Source organism: Phoca vitulina, unplaced genomic scaffold (assembly GCF_004348235.1).
Source record: "Phoca vitulina isolate PV1807 unplaced genomic scaffold, GSC_HSeal_1.0 scaffold40, whole genome shotgun sequence".
Classification (NCBI taxonomy): domain Eukaryota; kingdom Metazoa; phylum Chordata; class Mammalia; order Carnivora; family Phocidae; genus Phoca; species Phoca vitulina.
Genome location: NW_022589743.1, coordinates 4729029 through 4748118, shown reverse-complemented (window position 1 = coordinate 4748118; position 19090 = coordinate 4729029). Strand labels below are relative to the sequence as shown.

Genomic DNA, 19090 nt, shown 5'->3' with positions numbered 1-19090 from the left:
AAGGAAGGGGCGCATCTATAGACCTGAGCTGGGCCGAGGTGGGCAGCTGCATGTGCTGACCCCCTAGAGGATGGGAGGGGACCCTGTACCTTCTCTCCAATCTCTGTCTGGTCCCCGCCAGGGAGTATCTCCAGGTCGGCTAGCAAGGCACAGGCTTCCAGAGCCCGTTGGTACCGCCTGGGGTCCAGGGCTCGGCCGAACAGTACGTTTTCCTGAAGTGTGCAGTTCTGGATCCATGCCTGCTGGGGCACGTAGGCCACGGAGCCCTGGCCAGAGGAGAAGTTACCTCCGGGTCCACCCAGGGCCTGGCCGAGCAGCCCTTCCCTGGAGTTCTGCCCTCTCTCACCTTCACACACACCGTGCCTTCCAGTTTCTCCATCTCTCCCAGCAGGGCAGACACCAGGGAGGACTTCCCACAGCCCACGGGCCCCACCACGGCCACCAGTGACCCTTTTGGCACCTGGATGTCTAGGCTGAGGGCAAGGAGGCCAGGAGCCCAGTCAGAGGTAGGGATCGGGATTTTGGTCCCCCGACCTTCCACCTAGAGAGCCAAGCCCTCCTCCCTTTCAGACACTACCCTGACAAGCAGAGGCTCTCCCTGCTTTCCAGGCCAAAGATGGGGGCTGTGGGTGTGTGTGTGGGGGAACTGGTTCTGCTATTGATCTGAACTTCGGCCCACTTCAGGCAGCTGAGAAGGGACAGGAGAAGCTGGTACCTGTGCAGGGTCGGGGGCAGGTCCTGGGCCCAGGTGAAGGTGCCATTGTGTATGGTGACAGCATGGCCTGGGAGGATCAAGGTGTACAGGGTCAGGGTCAGGGGGTGCAGGGCAAGGTGGGGAGGGGCCCTGGGGGGAGGGGCCCAAGGGAGAAGGCAGGGAAGCTTGGGGTGGAGGAGGGGCGGGGAGCCCTGGGGCAGAGGCAGGGAGCCCTAGGAAAGGAAGAGGGGGGGGGGGGGGGGGGGGGGGGGGCCTGGGGGAGGGAGGAAGTGGACTGCAGGAAGAGCCCGGAAGAGGGAGAAGGTGGCGCTGGTGGGAAAAGAGGAAGAAGAAAAGGCAGTCACAAGAGACAAGTCAGAAGCTTAGAACAGAAGATTTTCTAGAGCAGGGGCCGGGGCAAGGGCAGCCCAGGTAGAGGGTATCTGGACCTGGGGTGATGGTCTTTCTTTCCACACACTGGGGGTCAAGTTCATCTTGGCTCAGGAAATGCTGGATCCGTTTCAGAGACACACTAGTCTGCAGAAGAGTGAATCAGCCCTGGAAGCTGTGCTCCTCCCCCCCTCTCCCCACTTCCTACAGCCTCCCCCACCCCTCCCTGACTTCCTGGGAGAGGCAGGGCATCCTAAGGGCCCAGATGGGGTGCTGGGGCCCCTCCCATGACTGAGTCTTCTCTGGTTCCCACTGCCAAAGTTAGGGTCTAGGTTGGTAAGAGGAGGTTGTCTTCAGAGCTCAGGTTTCTGGAAACCTCACCTGTCCCCCTCTGACTCCAAATGACCTCTGATTCTAATGGCCTCATGCCAAATACCTACCCCCTCAATTCCGGGAACCCTCCTTGATTATCCCCTGACCCCAACGACCTGCCAGAACTCCAGCAGAACGCCCAGCCCTACCCAGCTTACCTGGATCAGGTTGCTGATTAACTGGGGCAGCATGTTGAGGGGAATCTTTAAAATATTGAACAGGGACATGGACACAAAGGCCTTCTCAGCATCTAGCACGTTGTTTTGGTCCACAGACACATACACCCCAAGGGTGGTCAGGGTCACCTGGGAAGGGGGTGGAGAGTGGGTGTCAGAATGGAGTCTGTTGGGCCCAGAGGGCTGGGCTGGCCAGGTGGGAGGCCGAAGACCAGCCCCAAGGTGGAGAGCCTCACCAGGAAGGGGGTGCAGACCCAGGTGAAGGTGGAGATGGCTTGGAGGTAGGCAGACTTGCGCAGCAGCTGGAGCTCGTCCTCCCGGATGCCCTCCACCTTCTCCGAGAAACTGGGCTCCCAGGCATACAACTTTAGCACCTTGATGCCAGCCAGGATCTCGCTCATCAGCTTGATGCGCGAGTCCTTGAACTTCATTTGCTCTACCTGTGGAAAGAGTGGCAGTGGGGTGCCCTGCTCCCCTTCCCAGACCTCTACCCACAGGGGCTCCCTGCTTCCATGCACTCACAATGCACTGCAGCCATTCAGAAGGCTCCCCGTGCCTCCTCCCTCCTCCTGCAGGGCCTTTGCTGTCCCTCAGCCCCGGGTGCCCCTTCTCTGCGCACGGAGGCCAGCTCCAACCTCCGTGCCTCCATCACCGACCCTCCCAGGTTGCATCCTCTGCAACCTAAGCCATGTTGTTCTTTCCTATCGTTCCCGTGGAGATTCCTGTGCATGCCTGACTCCACCATAAAACCGGGAGCCTGCTGAGGGTGCAGATCCCTTACTTGCCTCTGTTTCACCAGACCCTCGCCCAGGGCACAGCACACCAAACTGATGATTCATTCAACCCGATTTAGTGAATGCCTACTATGTGCCCGGCCACTATTAGACAGGCAGCACATAATGATGAAGAACTCAAGCGAGGCCCCAGCCATCATGAAGCTGACAGTCTGAGGGGGGAGGCAGATAGGAAGCAGCTATCTGAATAAATGCTTGATAAATCCATGTGTGTAGTCTTTTTTTTTTTAAAGATTTTATTTATTTATTTGAGGGAGAACGAGATAGAGAGCATGAGAGGGGGGAGGGTCAGAGGGAGAAGCAGACTCCCTGCCGAGCAGGGAGCCCGATGCGGGACTCGATCCCGGGACTCCAGGATCATGACCTGAGCCGAAGGCAGTTGCTTAACCAACTGAGCCACCCAGGCGCCCCTCTTTTTTTTTTTTTAAGATTTATTTATTTGAGAGAGAGAGCGCTGGGGGGGGTTGGGGAAGGACAGAGGAAGAGGGAGAGAGAGAATCTTTAGCAGACTCCCTGCTGAGTGAGCAAGGAGCCCAATGATGCAGGGCTCCATCCCACGACCCTGAGACCATGACCTGAGCTGAAATCAAGAGTCAGATGCTTAACCAAGTGAGCCACGCATATTCTGAAGGGAAACAACAGGATTCTGTGAGAGAGTAATGGGGTGGGGACTGGGAAATCAGAGATTATGCTGGGGAAGGAAGGGGAGGAGTGAGCAAGCAAGGAAGGCATGAGGTGCGTTCCAGGGAACAGTGTGTGGGGTGGCCCAGAGATACACATAGCTTGGTGCTTTGGAGAAAAGAAAGAAAGCCAGAGTGGCTGCCACTTGGCCATACTCCAGGGGGTGAGGGCTGGCAGGAGAGCAGGGGCCTGGTGGATGATCACAGGGAGTTTGTCATTTATTCTACACACAGTGGGAAGCTACTGAAGACTCCGATAAATATTTGCAAATAAAGGACTGGATGACTGGCTCTTCACACTGGGCACAGTATGGTGGGAGGAGGCTCTCATTAGACCAGAAGCCCCAGGTTTGAGTCCCCACTGGGCCTGACTCTGGACTGTCCTCATCTCTTTGGGCTTTGGTTGCTCAGCTGCAAAGTGAGAATGTTGCTAAAACCCTCTCAGGGGTGTTGTGAGAATAGAGTGAGCTAAGGCTTGTGGAAACAGCTTACAGCCATCCTTACTCAGTAAGCAAGGCAACTGAGGGGCCCGAGGTTAGTGAACGGCCTCCCACACTCCCCCCCCCCCCCCCAGGCAGGCGACCAGGTGCTCCAGGCAGGATCAGCAAACCCATGAGAGCCCTTACCTGGAAAGCACGCATCTTCATGGCCACAGCTCCATTGAGTGGGATCAGCAAGACCATGAGAGCCACCCCAGCCAAGATGGAGGGACCCAGGTTCTGAGGAGGCATGGGTGGGTTGATAAGACAGGTAACTAAAGTATGTGCACAGAATCCCACAGACAGACAGAAGCCTATTGATCAGAAACACAGAGTTGGGAAGGAAGCAAAAGATGGTAGTCAGCCAAACGGATAGCGAAAAGCAGGCATACAGAGAAAGCCCAAATGCTGAGAACACGGGCAGAAGCTGCCAGCCATCAGATAATGACAACAGACAGGGACAAACGGGCAAACATAGAAGGGTGTCCAGACACATAGGAAGGCCAATACAGACCGACCGACAATGACAGCCAGACTCACACCCACCCTGCCTCCAAGTCCCTCTTTCCTCCCCTGGCATCCGAGAAGGCTAACCACAGAGGCTGGAAAGACTCCCTTGCAGACGCTGGCATCCTCGCAGTCCTGTCCCTGACCCAAATATCTAGGGAAGCTCTTGTGTCCATTACGCAGCCCTCTGTTGACCCCAGATTTGCCCTCTCTTGTCCTTTCTCAGGAGGGTCAAAGTCAGAGGAAGGGGGCAGAGGCCAGAGCTCTAGAGTCACCTGCCAGAGGAAGTAGATGGCCAGGATGATCTGCAGGGGTGCGGACCACAGCAGGTGGAGGAAGGGAGCAAGGTCCATGAAGCGCTGGGCATCCACAGACATGAGGTTGACAATTTCTCCCACAGACGACTCCCGCTTGGCTGAATTGGTGATAACCAGAGCCTGCAGGTGGACAGCAGGGTGATGCACTGGACCCGCGAGCCTCTCCAATGCTCCCCCCGAGCTGGCCTCTAGAGCCCCCCGCTGCCCTGTTCCAGCTGACCTTCCTATAGATGACACCTATGATCGCCATCCGAAGTTTCACCGCCATCACAAAGATGAGGTGGAAATACTGCTGTAAGATCACAGTCTGCATCATGGAGCACACAAATATCAGCCCGGCCACCAGGAAGCCCCACCAGGTGGGGGCCGTGGGGTTGGAGATAAACCTGATCAGGATGCTGCAAGGAAGGGAGAGAGGTATGAGGGTGGGGAGGCTCCCCCAGGCTGCTCCCTCTACGACCGCCCTCAGCCTCCACTCTGGACTGCCTCCGAAACCTTCCAGGCGGGGGCTGCTGGCCCCCCACACCCCCACCCAGACCCCACCCCCCACAGCCAGACTCAGCCCAGTGCTGCCTGAAGACCATGACCCTCCAACTTTCCTCCCTCTGTCCTGCCCTCTCTCCCTACCCGCCATGGCCCCACTGCCCGCCCCTCCATCGCTCTCACTGCCAGCCTACCTGCCTGCCTTTCTTGCCTCTTGGACCACACGGTGGGAAGAAATGCCACATGTCCACAGATTAGACTTTCCTGCATCTTCTCCTTGGCCGCTGAGGGCCCTAGAGCCTACCACGTGACCCCACAGACTCTCCCCGCCTCAAATCCAAAATCCACCCTCTCCAACATCAGTGGCCCCCAGGGCCGCCCGGTGACCTTCCCCAGGGTCCTAACCCACCTCTTGTCCCCCAGCTCCCTTCACCTCTGTTCTCTTACCTTCCCACTGCCCCCACTCCCCACCCTGCTCGGTAGCTGCCCACTTACGTCTTGCCACTGAGCCACCCAATGAGAACTCCCTGCCAACCACAGCCTTCCCTCCAAGCCCTTGCTCTCTTTCTCCTCTGCCTCAGGAGAACAGGTGTCCCTCTGGCTTTCCAAGCCCGGTCCTGTCCCGCTGAGCCTTGACCCCCATCCCCATGCTCAGGAACACGCTCCATCATTGCTCCCCTTTCTTCTGATCATCGATCTAGCCGTCTCTGCTGGCGGCTCTCTACCTTCACCTATTGGCATGACCAAGTCTCTTCCGTGTTGGGACAAACCTCCCCTCGACCCCATGGAGCTACCCCCACAGTTGTAGCCAGGCCTCTCCTCCTGCTGTGTGTTGACTGCGTCTCCCCAAAAAATGTTCAAGTGCTAAGTGCTAACCTTTGGCACGTGTGAATGTGACCTTACTCGAAGACAGGGTCTTTGCAGATGTAATCAAGTTAAAATGAGGTCATACTGGAGTAGGGTGAGCTCTAATCCAGTGACTGGTGTCTTTATGAGAGAAGAAAGGGATTTGCACAGAGACACAGATGTAAGTGTGCACACGCGCGCACACACACACACACACACCGGGGAGAATGCTGGAGGCAGAGATTGGAGCGATGTGTCTACAAGCCTAGGAATGCCAAGGATTGTCAGCAGCCACCAGGAACTAGGAGGACTGGTATAGATTCTCATTCAGAACCTCTAGAAGGAGCCAACCCGCCAACAACTTGATTTCAGACTTCCGGCCTCCAGAACTATGAGAGAATAAATTTCTGTGGTTTTAAGCCCCCCAGTTTGTGGCGATTTGTTACGGCAGCCACAGAAAATGAATACATTTTCTTTACAGGAAGTTTCTAGATCTCCATGGCCCCTGCTCTCCAAGGCAGACCCCCTGCTCTAGGCCCTTCCCCTCTGTCTCAGCCTCCAGTCTTGGCGCTCACGAACAAACTCCATGTTGCCTTCCTCAGGCTGTTTTACTGGTCAGCTTGCTGCACTGGAGGCCTGCCTCATCCCAGAAGAATTCTCTGTGCTTGCTCCACGATCCGTTCTTTCCCCAGCTCTGGCCCTTCCAAGCCAGCCTTCTGCTCACCGCTTGCCTGTCACAATTCCCTAGGGCTCTGGCTGGGGCCCCTACATGAGCCCTCTGGGAGAGCCCAGCCACAGATACGGGACCCTGGGCTTCTACCTGATGGCTCTGAAAACGCGGTCTCCAGCTAGCTGGAAATGTCCCCTTGGGGGCCTCCGGCACCTTGGCCCCAACAGTAGCCAAGTCTCAACTCACCACCTTGCCCGGTGCCCAGCCCCTTCCTTCCACTGCATTCATCATCTCAGTGAAAGAGATCCGTCACCCTCCAGTTATCCAGGTCAGAACCGAGGTGGCGCCTGACCCCTCCGTCACCCTGGCACACACCCATTCCCCAGCAGCGCCTGAGTCCTATCTCATTCCTGGCCTGGACTCTCCTCTGACCTGATCAGCCCCCTTCCATCCATCAACCCCCCCAACCCCTGCAGGACTGGCAGGGAGATCCTTCTGAAATTCAAACCAGATGCCCCTGCCTGGCTTCAAATCTTTCAAGGATTTCCTTAGCTCTCCCTCTCTTCCCCTCCCTCTGGTCACCCTTTCCTCCAGAATTCACAAATACCTGGAGTTCTTGAGTCATGCCGGTTGAAGCCTTGGTGATTTTGCATGGGCTGCACTCTCCCCTCCTTCCTCACCTAGTCAACTAACACCTACCTGTCCTTCCAAACTTGACGACCTCCCCGGCTAGCAGGGACGACCCTGCTCCTGCTCCTTCCCAGGCTAGCTTCCCCGTCCCTCCTGGGGATTGCCAGACACCTGACTACACCTCTGCCTGCACTCCACTCTAATGCATTTACACGTCGGTTTCTCCTGCAAGACCGTAAGACCCTGTCTTATTTATCTCTGTATTCCTCGTGTCTGGCTCCGTTTCAGTTCACTGGGGGCTCAGTAAGTGTTTTTTGAATGAGAATGCAGACACGCATGAATGGAGAGACAAGGCGTTGGGGGGCTCAGCTGCCAGGCAGCTCTCTTTACCCCCTCACTTGAGAGCTCCTCCCAGTCCAAGCCACCCACACGACAGATGACAGAGCCTATCAACAGGAAAGAGCACCGCAGCTGGAGTTCAGAGCCCTGGACTCCAATCCATCCTGACCAGCTGTGTGCTTTGGGGCCAGCTCGCCTCTCTGAGTTTCTGCCTCCTCGTGTGTTTGTTTTGCTTTGAGTCTTCCTGCTTCCTGCTTCCTCTCTTGTAAAATGGGAAAAGGGTCACCTCTCCGTAGGATCGTTGGGGGGATTTAAAGACAGTTTTTTTTTTTTTAATGTGAATCGGGAAACTGAGGTGCAGGGACATTGTCACTTGCCAAAGGTCACACGGCGAGCGGGGACAGGCCCTTCGGTCCTGGTCTAGGATTGATTTCACTGCGTGTTGTCCCTCTGGGCTCAGTCCTCAGGGACATCCAGCCACACACCCCCCCCCCACTACCCAGGGGAGCGTGGCAGCCAGAGCACGTGTGGTCAGACCTGAGCAGCTGTGGATTGACGAAGGAGAGCAGATCCTGGATCACCTTGAGGCATATGCTGATGAGGATGCTGGAACAGAAGGTGGCCAGCAGGGCCCACAGGAAGGACGGCTGCTGGGGCCTGGGCTGGCCCCCTAGCAGCACCTCATCCTCACCGGACACTCTCTTCCCGGATGCCGCCGCAGTCTTGCGTCTGGGTCAGGGAGGAAGGAGCCGTGGGTAGAAACGGGCACATATGCCCCAGGAGCCGAGCCCCAGCTGGGGCTGGCGAGGAGCAGGGAAGGGGGGGCCGGCTTTCTGGGCTCTCAGGACTGGGAGAGAGATGAATCCCCCGAGAGACTCTATCTTCAGGTGCTTGAGGACCTGTCCCGGGCTGCCCTAACAGCTAGCCCAAGGGCTCTAACTCCAGCAATTCCCAGCCCTCTCCCTACCGCCGCAGGGCTCCAGGGACGCTGACAGGGAAGGGAGACAGGGGCGGGGATGGAAAGTGACCTAGTCACTGGGGAGCCGAGCAGGGAGGGGGGAAACATGGTGTGGAGAGGAAGCGAAGGGGTGCAGCCTACAGACTGGGGGTCTGTATGTCTTCTCCGAGGCTCCAAGCCAGGGAAGCCGAGACACTGAGGACCGAGCCCAAGACCCCGGCTCCTCCACCAGCCAGGCGCCAACTAGGGGCTCTGGGCTGAGCAAGCACTGAAGTCCTGGGCCCCCCGGTTATGGGTAGGAGGGGAGGGGGTTCTGTCCTGGGGTCAGAAATGGGGAGGGAAGGAGGACCCTGAGTGCCAGCTCTCGGGTTGGGCAGTTGGCCAGCCAGGTTCCTTGTCCTCAGTGCAAAGCTGCCAGGGGGGTGACCCTTCAGCCAGAGGGTCATCTCCTTCAGCCCCTGCTCCAAACAGGAGGAGGCAGGATTGAGAGGAGACACTGGCCTCAACCGTCTTCCCCTGGCCCCTTCCCCTTCCGAGGGAAGTCTCTGGAAGCCACCTTTCAGGCTGGGCAGGGTTGTGCAGCCGTGCGAGCCGTGGGCCCAGATACCTAGGTGTGACCGCAGCTCTGCCACCAGCCACTAGGGGGTGTTGGGTGCATTGTCCAACCTTCATTCCTCCGTGTCCCCATCTGTAACCTGGAGACAACTGAGCCTCCCTGCAGGGCTGTTAGAGATTGAGTTCATCTACACATTTAGGGCCATGCCTGGGACAGACTAAGGGCCACAAAAGTGTCAGCTGCTCTCTGGAGTCAGTAGAGCTGGGAGAGCTGGCCCCATTCCGGCCTGAGTGTCCCACCTCGGGACCCCCTGCACCTGCTCTTCTCCCCACCCCCACCCCTGTGATCACCTCAGGGCTAGCAGCCTCCCCTGCAGGAGACTTGGGGTGTGCGTAGTGGGGTGGGGAGGGGATGTGGGGACCCCTGGGAGGACCTCACCCCACGTCCTGCTTCTGAAGCTTCTTCCAGGCCTCCAGCAGCCTGTGCACCACCTTCTGCGAACAGTCCTCCTCCTTCAGGGACCAGAGGTCCTGCTCCTCCAGGGGTCTCCGGTAGCCAAGGATGGCCATCCTGGGGCGGGCAGCAGCCCCACACAGGAGCAGAGCTTAGCAGCCTCGAGCTGGGGACCAGGGTCTCCAGAGCCCCAAGGTCTCCAGAGGAGGGTCTCCCTAAGGTGCTCTGGCCAAGGGCTGTGTGTCCTTTATTCCCCCACGGAATAGGCGGGAGGTCACTGCCTCCCATGTCAAGTTCTTACCTAGGCCCCTTCTCTCCCTCCTCCCCAGAGAGCCCGTTGACCCTCGGGGCCTGGTGATGAAATTCACACTGATTGGGGCCCCGGGAGAGGACAAGACCGGGTGGATGGAGTCCCAGACCCAGGTGCCTCCTCAGTGCGGTGTGGCTAATGAGCTGTCACCCAGGTCACAGACACAATTATCCTGCTCAAGCCACTCAGAGGGGCGGCCAAGGAAATGACAAGCTGCTAGCTCATCCCAGACCAAAGAGTTGGGTCCTAATTCCAGCTCCCCTCTAGCCCCCTGGACCTGTTCCTGTGATGTGACAGATGCAGGGCTGGCCTACAGCCTGGGATGGGAGCTGGGCCAGCCTGGCCTCTGCACTCAGCCCCCAGCCCAAACAGACAGATGTGCCCATCCTTGCCTGCCCGCAGGGCCCTCTGGGGTCAGGGTTTGGGGGAGAGGAAAAAGCCAGGCTCAACTTCTGCCCTGTTCCCCTTCCTCCCTACCTCCCATGTCCTCCTCCCTCAGGCCCAGGCTGGAGGAAGAGCCAACTCACTTTGTGAACCACCAGAAAGACAGGCGGGAGAGGAAGCCAGCACTGAGTTCTGGACAGGGATTCTAGAAGATGAGAGGGTAGGACGGAAAAAATCCTCTCCAAGCAGAGCAGAGGGAAGAGGAACCCTCGTTCCTTCCTGCCCCAAGCCCCAGCTGTGCAGATGACATGGGGGTGGAAGGAACTAGAAGGGATGGGGGCTGCTGGTAAGGGCTGGGCTGAAGCGTGGGCTGTGGAACCCCACTACCACCCAGCCTCCATGGAAAACTCACAGGGTTGACATTCTTTGGGGAGAAAAATGGTGGCTTCTCCCTGAAGCAGGACAGGATGAGAGCAAAGAGCACCAGGGCGAAGTAGATGTAGAAGGTGGTGAAGCGGAAGGGGTCTGAGATCTTGCCCTGGGGGGAGAGTGGGGAGGGACATCAGAGGCGTGGGGAGCTCTGGGCCTGCAGTTCTGCCCCGAGGGGTCCACTGGGGCATCGGAGTCTCTGGGGTAGGGGGCGACACCCAGGTGGCAGCTGGGTCTCCCACCCAGAGGGTTCTGAGAGATGGGGAAAGGTCACAAGGGGGCCACTGTTCAGTGAGGACTTGCTAAGCACCCCACCTCCATCACCTGGTCCAACCCTCCCTATGAGGTAGGAAATCTTAGGATACCCCGTTTACAAGAGAGGAAATGAGCCTCCTAAAGGCTAAGCACCTTGCCCAGGATCACACAGACAGTATGCGGAGCGTCCTGAGCCTGCCCTTTTGACTTTCACATTTGACTGCCTCCCCTTGACATGGAGAAATACCCCACCCCACCCCATCACCGCAGCGAAGGTCAAGACGAAGCCCAGACAATTGAGGGGGAAGGGAAGAAAGGGGAGAGCAGGATAATGGGACTTTCAGGTAGGACGCAACTATTCATGTGTGTCTGCACCCATGTGTTCCTTACCCAGATGCTGGCGGACACCCTATCAGACACCGCACTTGGTGGTGGCAGTCGGGGCTGAGAATGGCCCCTTGCATGCCCGTGAACATCCCACAAGGGCTGTGTCTGGCCCCATCCCCCCTATTACACAGGCCCTCACTGCCAGGTTCCCAGCCTGTTTCCCAGAAGAGATGCAGCAAGTAGGGGACAACACAGAAAGGACCAAACAGAAGGGGAGGTCCTGGGAGCAGGGGAGGGGCAGCCCGGGACCCAGCAGTGACCTTGAGCCCAGAGACCGTCCTCCAGACAGGGTTGCCCCTGGCAGGTTCCCCTCCCTCCCCTTACCTTTGCCATGGCCGAAAGGATCTTGGAGCGGAAGGGAACAATGGCACAGACCACACACAGAAACCAGAAGATGGTGAGGACCCCCGAGGACTGTACCCCCCGTAGCCGGTCATACTGGATTAGCAGGGTGGCCAGCAGCTGTGTAGGGAAGGCAAGGAAGGCTGGGCCAGAGCACCCACATCTGGACCTGCCTCTGTCCTCCCCACCCCACATGGCCAGATGTTTTTGCGGTTGCCCCATCCTCTTCCCACTGCTACGGTGTCCAGCCCTCCCCCATCACAGTCCCACAGCCCACTGGAGACCCTCCCGCATCCGCTTCCTGGGCCCCACACTGACCATGGTGATCCCCACCACCAAGGGGGTGACAAAGAAGATGGGGGCAGGGGCCCAGCCGTGGACCAGGCCATGGAAGGAGTAGAAGAGGTCAGCCCAGGAGATGCACCACAGCAGGACGCCCAAGGCCTACAAACAGGGCACATATTGGAGACTCCATCTCCAAAAGTAGGGACAGTTCCCACCGGAGAAGGGCCTTTTATTCTGAAACCACCAGGCCTGCCCTGGGTCTGGCCCCGGAAGCTAGGCTGGGCACCCGCCAGAAGCTTCCCAAGGGTGGGGAGAATGTTGCCGGAGAACTTTCTTGAACTTCCGCAAGCAGAGACTGTCTCATTTGACTGTAGACCCAGTTGGCAGGGTGCCATGGCCCTGAGCTGCAGGGCAGGTGAGCTAGGAAATCCTGTCCGGCCACTGACGGTGGTTTTGGTGGCGGGGTGGGGGTGAGGGGGGCCGTCAAAAGGAGAACCTTCCAGGTCAGTCCCGCCCGCAGATCCCTGAGCCCCTGACCGTCTTGAGCCTGGAGAGTTGGGAGAGGACGATGTAGCCTCGGTCGTGGTGCTGAACGTAGAGCAGGTGGCAGGGCAGGGCGGCCCACAGGTAGATGCAAGGCGCCCAGGCCAGCAGGGAGTTCTGGAAGCAGGGAGTGAGGTCCGGGTTGTCGGTGTGCACAGACAGATTGGAGTCCTGGGGACAGAGAGGACAGGTCAGCGCTGTGGCAGTCGCCTGCAGAATGGAGCCCCTCCCTCGAGGAAGGTGGCGGGGCCGAGAGGTGCTCCCCGAGCTCCGGGGGGGGGGTCAGGGGGGGTAGTCAGAAGGCGTGTGAGGATGACGAACTGTCAGCGAGCAAACGAGCAGGTGCTGGTGGAGTGCGCGCTCGCCTACGGGCCCCGGTCGTCCCTGTTTCCACATTTCCCTCCCTCTCTGATGGACGTGTAATTTAGGTACAATAAACTGCGCCCGTGTAAAGTGCACGACCCGAAGGGTTTGGTGCTTGTAGGCACTGGGAAAGCCGCTGCTACAGGACAGATACAGAATATTCCCCCCATCCCACCAGCTCCCTTGTGCCCCTCTGCAGCCCGTCCCTCCCAGGCAACCACTGCTCCGCTTTCTGTCATTCCAGATTTCCACTCTTTTTTTGTTTTAATCGGTGTTTTATTTTATCCACGTAATCAACTGATGCATATGGTTGGAGAGCCCACTTCTCTAAGCCTCTCCCAGGGAAGGGATAGGGAGCCTCTCTGAGCTTTCTTTGCTTCTCCTTTAAATTCAGGAAGGCCGTCTATCACCCCACCTACCTCACTGAGCAAAAGGAGCTCAAAGGAACAAAGGGATAAAGAGAGAGCTTTGTAAATCACAAAGCCTCAGGTGACCAACCAACCATCCCCGTTTGGCACTGTCATGGTTTGAGCACTGAATGTCGTCTCCTGTCCTGGGGAACCACTGAGTCTGGACAAGACCCCCTCCCATCTTTGAACATAACTCCACCTACCAAGCCTGTCAGAAGGAGATGGGGGAATACATTCAAACACGCATTTTAGTGAGATTGTGTCTTCAACGGCCACAAACGAACTGATCTTTTTTTTTTCTTTTAAGATTTTTATTTATTTATCTGACAGAGAGAGACACAGCCAGAGAGGGAACACAAGCAGGGGGAGTGGGAGAGGGAGAAGCAGGCTTCCCGCCGAGTAGGGAGCCCGATGCGGGGCTCCATCCCAGGACCCCAGGATCATGACCTGAGCCGAAGGCAGACGCTTAACGACTGAGCCACCCAGGTGTCCCAAACTGATCTTTTATTCCCCGCTCGCAAAGCATTAGCTGTCCTTTCCAGAAAGCTCAGAAAATATAAGCAAGTAACAACAACAACAACAAAAAAACCACCCACAATCTCATCCACACGGGACAACGGTTAACTCAGGAAAGTATAAAACTCTCTACTTCCTAACTGCCCGTTTAAATCATCGCCATTTTTTATTTTTGTCCACGTTATACCTTCATAACTTAAAAGTCAAACCATAAAAAAGAAAACGGTACCCTGCCTCATCACTCCCCACCCCAAGTTCAATTTCCAAGGGTAAATATGTCCACATTTGTTAACTTTGTCCTGGCATCTGTTTCCAAAGTTTAAAGCAATTCGTTCTTACTATTTTTGTTTGATTTACTAATTGTTTGATAATGAGGCCGCACCTGTCCTTTCCTTCCCATTTGAGTGTCTTCATCTTCCTGGTGTAGAAACACCACAGGCTTTTGTTAAACAAATATTCAGAGTTGACACTTTTTTTGACTCTGTCCGTGTTTTGTGTGACGTTGGGCAACATGCTTAACCTTTGCCTCTCTGGGCCTTGGTTTCTTTGAGCGCAACGTTGGGATGATACCATCTCCCCCCAGTCCCTCCCGTCCTGGCCCCTCAACTGTCATACTAGCCCAGGCCCTCACCTCTTCCTGAGCAATTTCCATGGGGTCCTGGTCCCTTCCCTTCTGCGCCCTAGGAGCTCAGATCCCTGCCCACAGAAGGAGTCTTTCCCTTCCTCCTGGCTGATTCCCCCTCTTGGCATGGGAGTACCCCAGGGCTGTTCCTCTCTCTTCTGCATCTGCACTACCCCCTGCCACCCCCCTCCTCTGCCTCCCCGCCCCAGCCACCCATCCAGTCCCTTCTACACGTCAGTGACTCTCCTTATCTTCTCTGCTCTTTCTTTTCTCGATAGCACCTGTCACCTCTAACATGTGATATGAGTTACTGGCCTATGATGTTTTCTCTCATCTCTTCCTGCTGACATGTAATCTTTGCTTCATTTATTGATGTGTCCTAAGTACTTAGAACAATGCCAAGCACATTGCAGGTGCTCAGAACAAAACGTGGTTAAATAAGTTAAATGAAGTATTTGTTGAATAAATGAATGAACAAAAGGATGATCTTGTATCTTCCCCTTAAACCTTCAGTGGTGCCCTAAAGCCTAGAAGACAAAGTCCAACCACGTTACTACGGCACTCGAGGCCCCCAGCTGGCCTTGAATCATCTGTCCATGTGAACTACTGAACTATCTAGGTGCTTCAGTTCTCCCACCTTCAGAAAATATTCACGGAGCGGTCTGTACTCCCTGCCTCCCCTACCTCAGCTCCCCTTCTACTCTCTCTCTTTTTTTTTAAAGATTTTATTCATTTATTTGAGAGAGAGAGAGAGGTGGAGAGCACAGAGGGAGAGGGAGAAGCAGACTCCCCTTGTACTCTTTTTATTATTTTTTTAAGATTTTATTTATTTATTTGACAGAGAGAGAGACAGCGAGAGAGGGAACACAAGCAGGGGGAGTGGGAGAGGGAGAAGCAGGCTTCCCGCTGAGCAGGGAGCCCGATGCGGGGCTCGATCCCAGGACCCTGGGATCATGACCTGAGCTGAAGGCAGACGCTTAACGACTGAGCCACCCAGGCGCCCCTCCCCTTCTACTCCTGAATTCCATCTGGGTCAGCCCTCTGCCCCTGATGCCCCTGCTGTAGCCGAGAGAGGACTCTTCCTGAAAGGCAGCTTTGTGCCCTTGCTTCATGCCCACGAACCTGCAGTGCTTCGTGCTCCTCATGGAGCCAAGTCCAAGCACCCCACGGGCTTTTCTTCCCACCGTCGCTTTCCCCTGCTGCCAGCTCACCTCACTCTAAATCTGCTCCGAGGGCCCCACTCCCACACCTTTGCTCAACCTGCTTTCTCTCTCTGTCACCTGTCAAAATCCCAATAACTACAGGGAAGGGGTTGGGGGGGTCAGGCTTGGAAGCCATGTCTCCCATCTGGTACGCCCGCCTGCTGAAGTCAGCCCCTAATGCAGGACCCACATTTCTGGAGCATCAGTTTTCCACTCGATGAGGCTTTGTTGAGAGTATGCTATGAGTCAGACATGGCGCTAGGTGCACCCATGGCAGACCGGTCCCTGCCTTTGGAGAGCATGAGGTGCAGGGACGCGCGGCCTGGGGGTACTCTATTCAAGCCGCTGTAGGCAAAGTTCATCTCACATACATCTTGTACTTTAGAACCCAGCATTCCAGAGTCCCTCAAACAATGTGAGCTAAGGACCCATGAACTCTTGCTGAGCAGCGGGCGTGCTGGCCCAGGGCTGGGTACTGGGTCACAGAGCTGGGCCCCCCCTTGGCCTGGTCAGGCGCCCCAGGGGGAGGGGAGGCAGACACATCCAATCTAGCCCTTTTCCCTTTTAAAAACACTTCTTGGGGCACCTGGGTGGCTCAGTCGGTGAAGGGTCCGACTCTCAATTTTGGCTCAGGTCATGATCTCAGGGTCGGGAGATCGAGCCCGGCATTCGGGCTCCGTGCTCAGCAAGGAGTCTGCTTCTCTCCGCCCTTCTCTCCCTCTCCCTCTGCCCCTCCCCAAGCTCACGTGCGCACTCTCTCTCTCTCTCAAATAAATAAATCTTTAGAACACTTATTCAACTTACAGAACACTCATTATAAAATTACAGAAAAGTGCACGCATTTTAAGTACATACTTCGATGGGTTTTCACACACTGAACACACCTGTATGAGGAGCACCCAAATCAAGAAACAAGACATTGCTGGCACGGAGCTGCCCCCCCGGGCTCCCTCCCAGCCGCTGCTCCCCGCAGGGGAACGCTGTCCTGGCTTCTAACGACGTGGACTGCTTTTGCCCATTTGGGGTCTTCCTATAAAGGAAATGATACAGTTTGGATCTTTCACGGCTGGCTTCTTTGTGGGTGTCATCCTTGGGGTGGAGTGTGAGTGGGGATTCTCCCTCCTCACCTCTGCATGGTGGCCCGTTCAGACAATGGATGTATCCATTCTGTGGCCCATGGGCAGCCCCCACCCTGTTTTAAACTTAACAAGTCCATTAAACCCATACACTCAGTCACTATCCAGATAGCCTGCCCCAGGCTCCCCCTAACTCAGGCAGTCAGGTCTCCAGACCTGGAATGTGTTTCCCACCTCGCTGGGTCCAGCCTGAGTTTCCCCTCCTACAGGAAGCCTTTCTGGGGGCGCCCCTGCTTCTGACAGGACTTTCCCTTGCTTTATTCTGCATGACCTTGGCAGCCAGGTAAGTGACTGTTACCTGAGAATGATAAAGGCACCTTATGTCCCAGCGGCCTTTTATTGCCGCACTTACATGGTCATTATCTGATCGTTGTTTCCGAACAACTTCCAGAAGCAGAGAGGAGGAACAGTCTCGGGCCTGGCTCACAAAAGAGGAAGCAGGCTTCACCTGCTCTGGCGACAGGTCCAAGGACCTGGCCGTGGAGAGCTGGGACAGACACCCAGGCCTCGTGACACCCAGCCTGGGTTTCTCCCTACCTCCGTCACCTGCACCTGTGAGCACATCCCACCCTCTGTTCTTTTCCTTGCTGGTCCCAGCCCGTCCGGCCCCCAGCACAAGGCTGGGTACACAGGAGCCGCCCGGATATGGGCTGGGTGGGGACTGACAAGGGACTGTGTATGTAGCCAGGACGGAGCCCGGGTTCGAGGCGACGACAGGGAATCGCTGTCTGAATGTGCAAGTGAGTGGCATGACTTTCTGAGGCCGGTGGGGGTATGCCTCATGCCCTCAACCCCTGTGAGTGCTCCTTCTCAGGGAGGTCTGCCCTGACATTCCTGATGAAGGTTGTAACTCATCCCCGCCCCCACGCTGTTCCTGCGCCCCATCCCTCTTAGCCTGTCCCGTTTCCCCCATAGCCCCGATCCCCTTGCAGCATCCTATAGAATCGAGTGATGTATTGTGTCTATTGCTTTCCTGTCTGCTCCCCCTGGAACACGTAGTCCGTGAGGACCAGGGTATTCCCCACAGCCCGGAACAGTGCTTGGCACAGAGAAGGTGACTGTCAGACGCCTTCGGTGAACACAAGAATGAGTGAGCGGACAAAGGAAGGAAGGGCGCCCTCTGAAGCTCAGTTTCTGCCGCTGGGTGCCCGGGAGTACAGTATGCTCTCTCCCTGACACCAAGGCCACAGCTCTTGGCACCCAAACAAAGTCAAGTGCGAAGGACAGGGTGCGGGGAGGTCATTCCTGGACTCCATGATGCTCCCTGCGGTCCTGCTGGGCGGGACAGACGACCCCTCTCGAACCACTACCACTCAGCCATTCCCATCTGGAAGATGAGCGCCGGCTGGGCTGGGCTGGGCTGGGAGCACGGCCCTGCGGCCCCTCCCCCGCTGTGACCACACAGTTTCCACGGTGACAACAGCTTCCTCGATAATTCGATTCAACAGCTGGACGGGGCTGATGAGGTCTGACACCCAGAATGGACCGCACAGGGGAGGGCCCCTCTGTGGGCAGGGCGGCTGAAATCCCTGGAGACCCAAGCAGGGGACAGGTGGGTGGGAGGATGGCCCCAGCTGGGTCACAGCTCTGTCAGGGACCTTCCAGCACCCCCCCACCTCCCTCCCACCCCTCCCTCTCGGGGCCCCAGGCTTGTTGACAGCCTCTGTGGTGGGAAGAGTAATTACTTCCTTAATCCTGTGCAGGAGGGAGAAGGGGGGAGGAAGGGATCAACTGACAAGTTCATTTATCTCCGCAGAAACGGAGGTGCAGAAGGGGCAAGGGCCTGCTCCGACCCCAGTTCTCGCTCACTGCCCTACTGTGGCTTCAACGACAGGCTTTGCAAGGGCCTCGGGGTGGGAGTGAAGCCCGCCGCGGGGCGGGGGGAGGCCGTGGCCCCCTGTGCCTGGGGATTATCACCTCATGCTCACAACAGCTGAGGCCCACGGCTGGCTGGGGAGTGACCGCCCCGGTTCCCATGGGCTGGGCTGGCCGTGGGGCTTGGACTCGGGCAGCCTGGCTCCCCAGTCCCCGTCCCAGCTCTAGGGCACTTCCCCTACGCCCCGTAGGGCTCCGACATGACGTCCCACAGGCACCCAGATCCGCTGAAACGTTAAAAAATCTCCTTTCCGCTAGTGCAGCCCGCCTCCCAAATCACCCCCTTGCTGCAGTTCTTCTCACTGAGCTGAGGGGGCGGGGCTGCCATCACAGGGTCTCAGACCGACTGCGGTTCTGGGAGCCCCTGGCCTGGCAAGCTGAACGCCCAGTGAGAAGGAGAGAGATCCAGTCCAAGGGTTAGGCCCTTCTTAGCACCCCCTGGTGCTACCTCCTGGCCCTGGCCCTGGAAACAGGAACAGCTCCAGGTGGGGCAAGGGAGAGGCCGAGCCAGCCAGCGGGGGCATACCTAAGTGCCACCCCCTCTCAGGGATCCTGCTCCACCCGCTGCCCCGGGACAGCCCCACCAGGGGGACCAGACCCAGGCACTCTGATCCTGTTTCCTGTATGGGTCCACTGGCCGGCCCTGTGGGGCCCTCTCTCCCTAGGGAGGCCAGCCCTGGGCTCTGA

At 57.2% G+C, this 19090-nt stretch overlaps 1 protein-coding gene across 1 annotated transcript in view; it reads right to left on the bottom strand.

Moving 5' to 3' along the window:
• ABCC3 (ATP binding cassette subfamily C member 3) overlaps positions 1-19090 on the bottom strand; it is a 43448-nt gene that overhangs the window by 19882 nt on the left and 4476 nt on the right. The window contains exons 2-17 of the mRNA XM_032428582.1: positions 12274-12450; positions 11770-11895; positions 11434-11571; positions 10451-10576; positions 10182-10243; positions 9330-9461; positions 7915-8106; positions 4630-4807; positions 4368-4529; positions 3733-3825; positions 1869-2072; positions 1615-1761; positions 1144-1231; positions 716-782; positions 347-473; positions 90-266 (exon numbers count right to left, since the gene is read on the bottom strand). Coding sequence (XP_032284473.1) covers positions 90-266; positions 347-473; positions 716-782; positions 1144-1231; positions 1615-1761; positions 1869-2072; positions 3733-3825; positions 4368-4529; positions 4630-4807; positions 7915-8106; positions 9330-9461; positions 10182-10243; positions 10451-10576; positions 11434-11571; positions 11770-11895; positions 12274-12450 — 2196 coding nt within the window. The remainder of the gene's footprint in view (positions 1-89; positions 267-346; positions 474-715; positions 783-1143; positions 1232-1614; positions 1762-1868; positions 2073-3732; positions 3826-4367; positions 4530-4629; positions 4808-7914; positions 8107-9329; positions 9462-10181; positions 10244-10450; positions 10577-11433; positions 11572-11769; positions 11896-12273; positions 12451-19090) is intronic.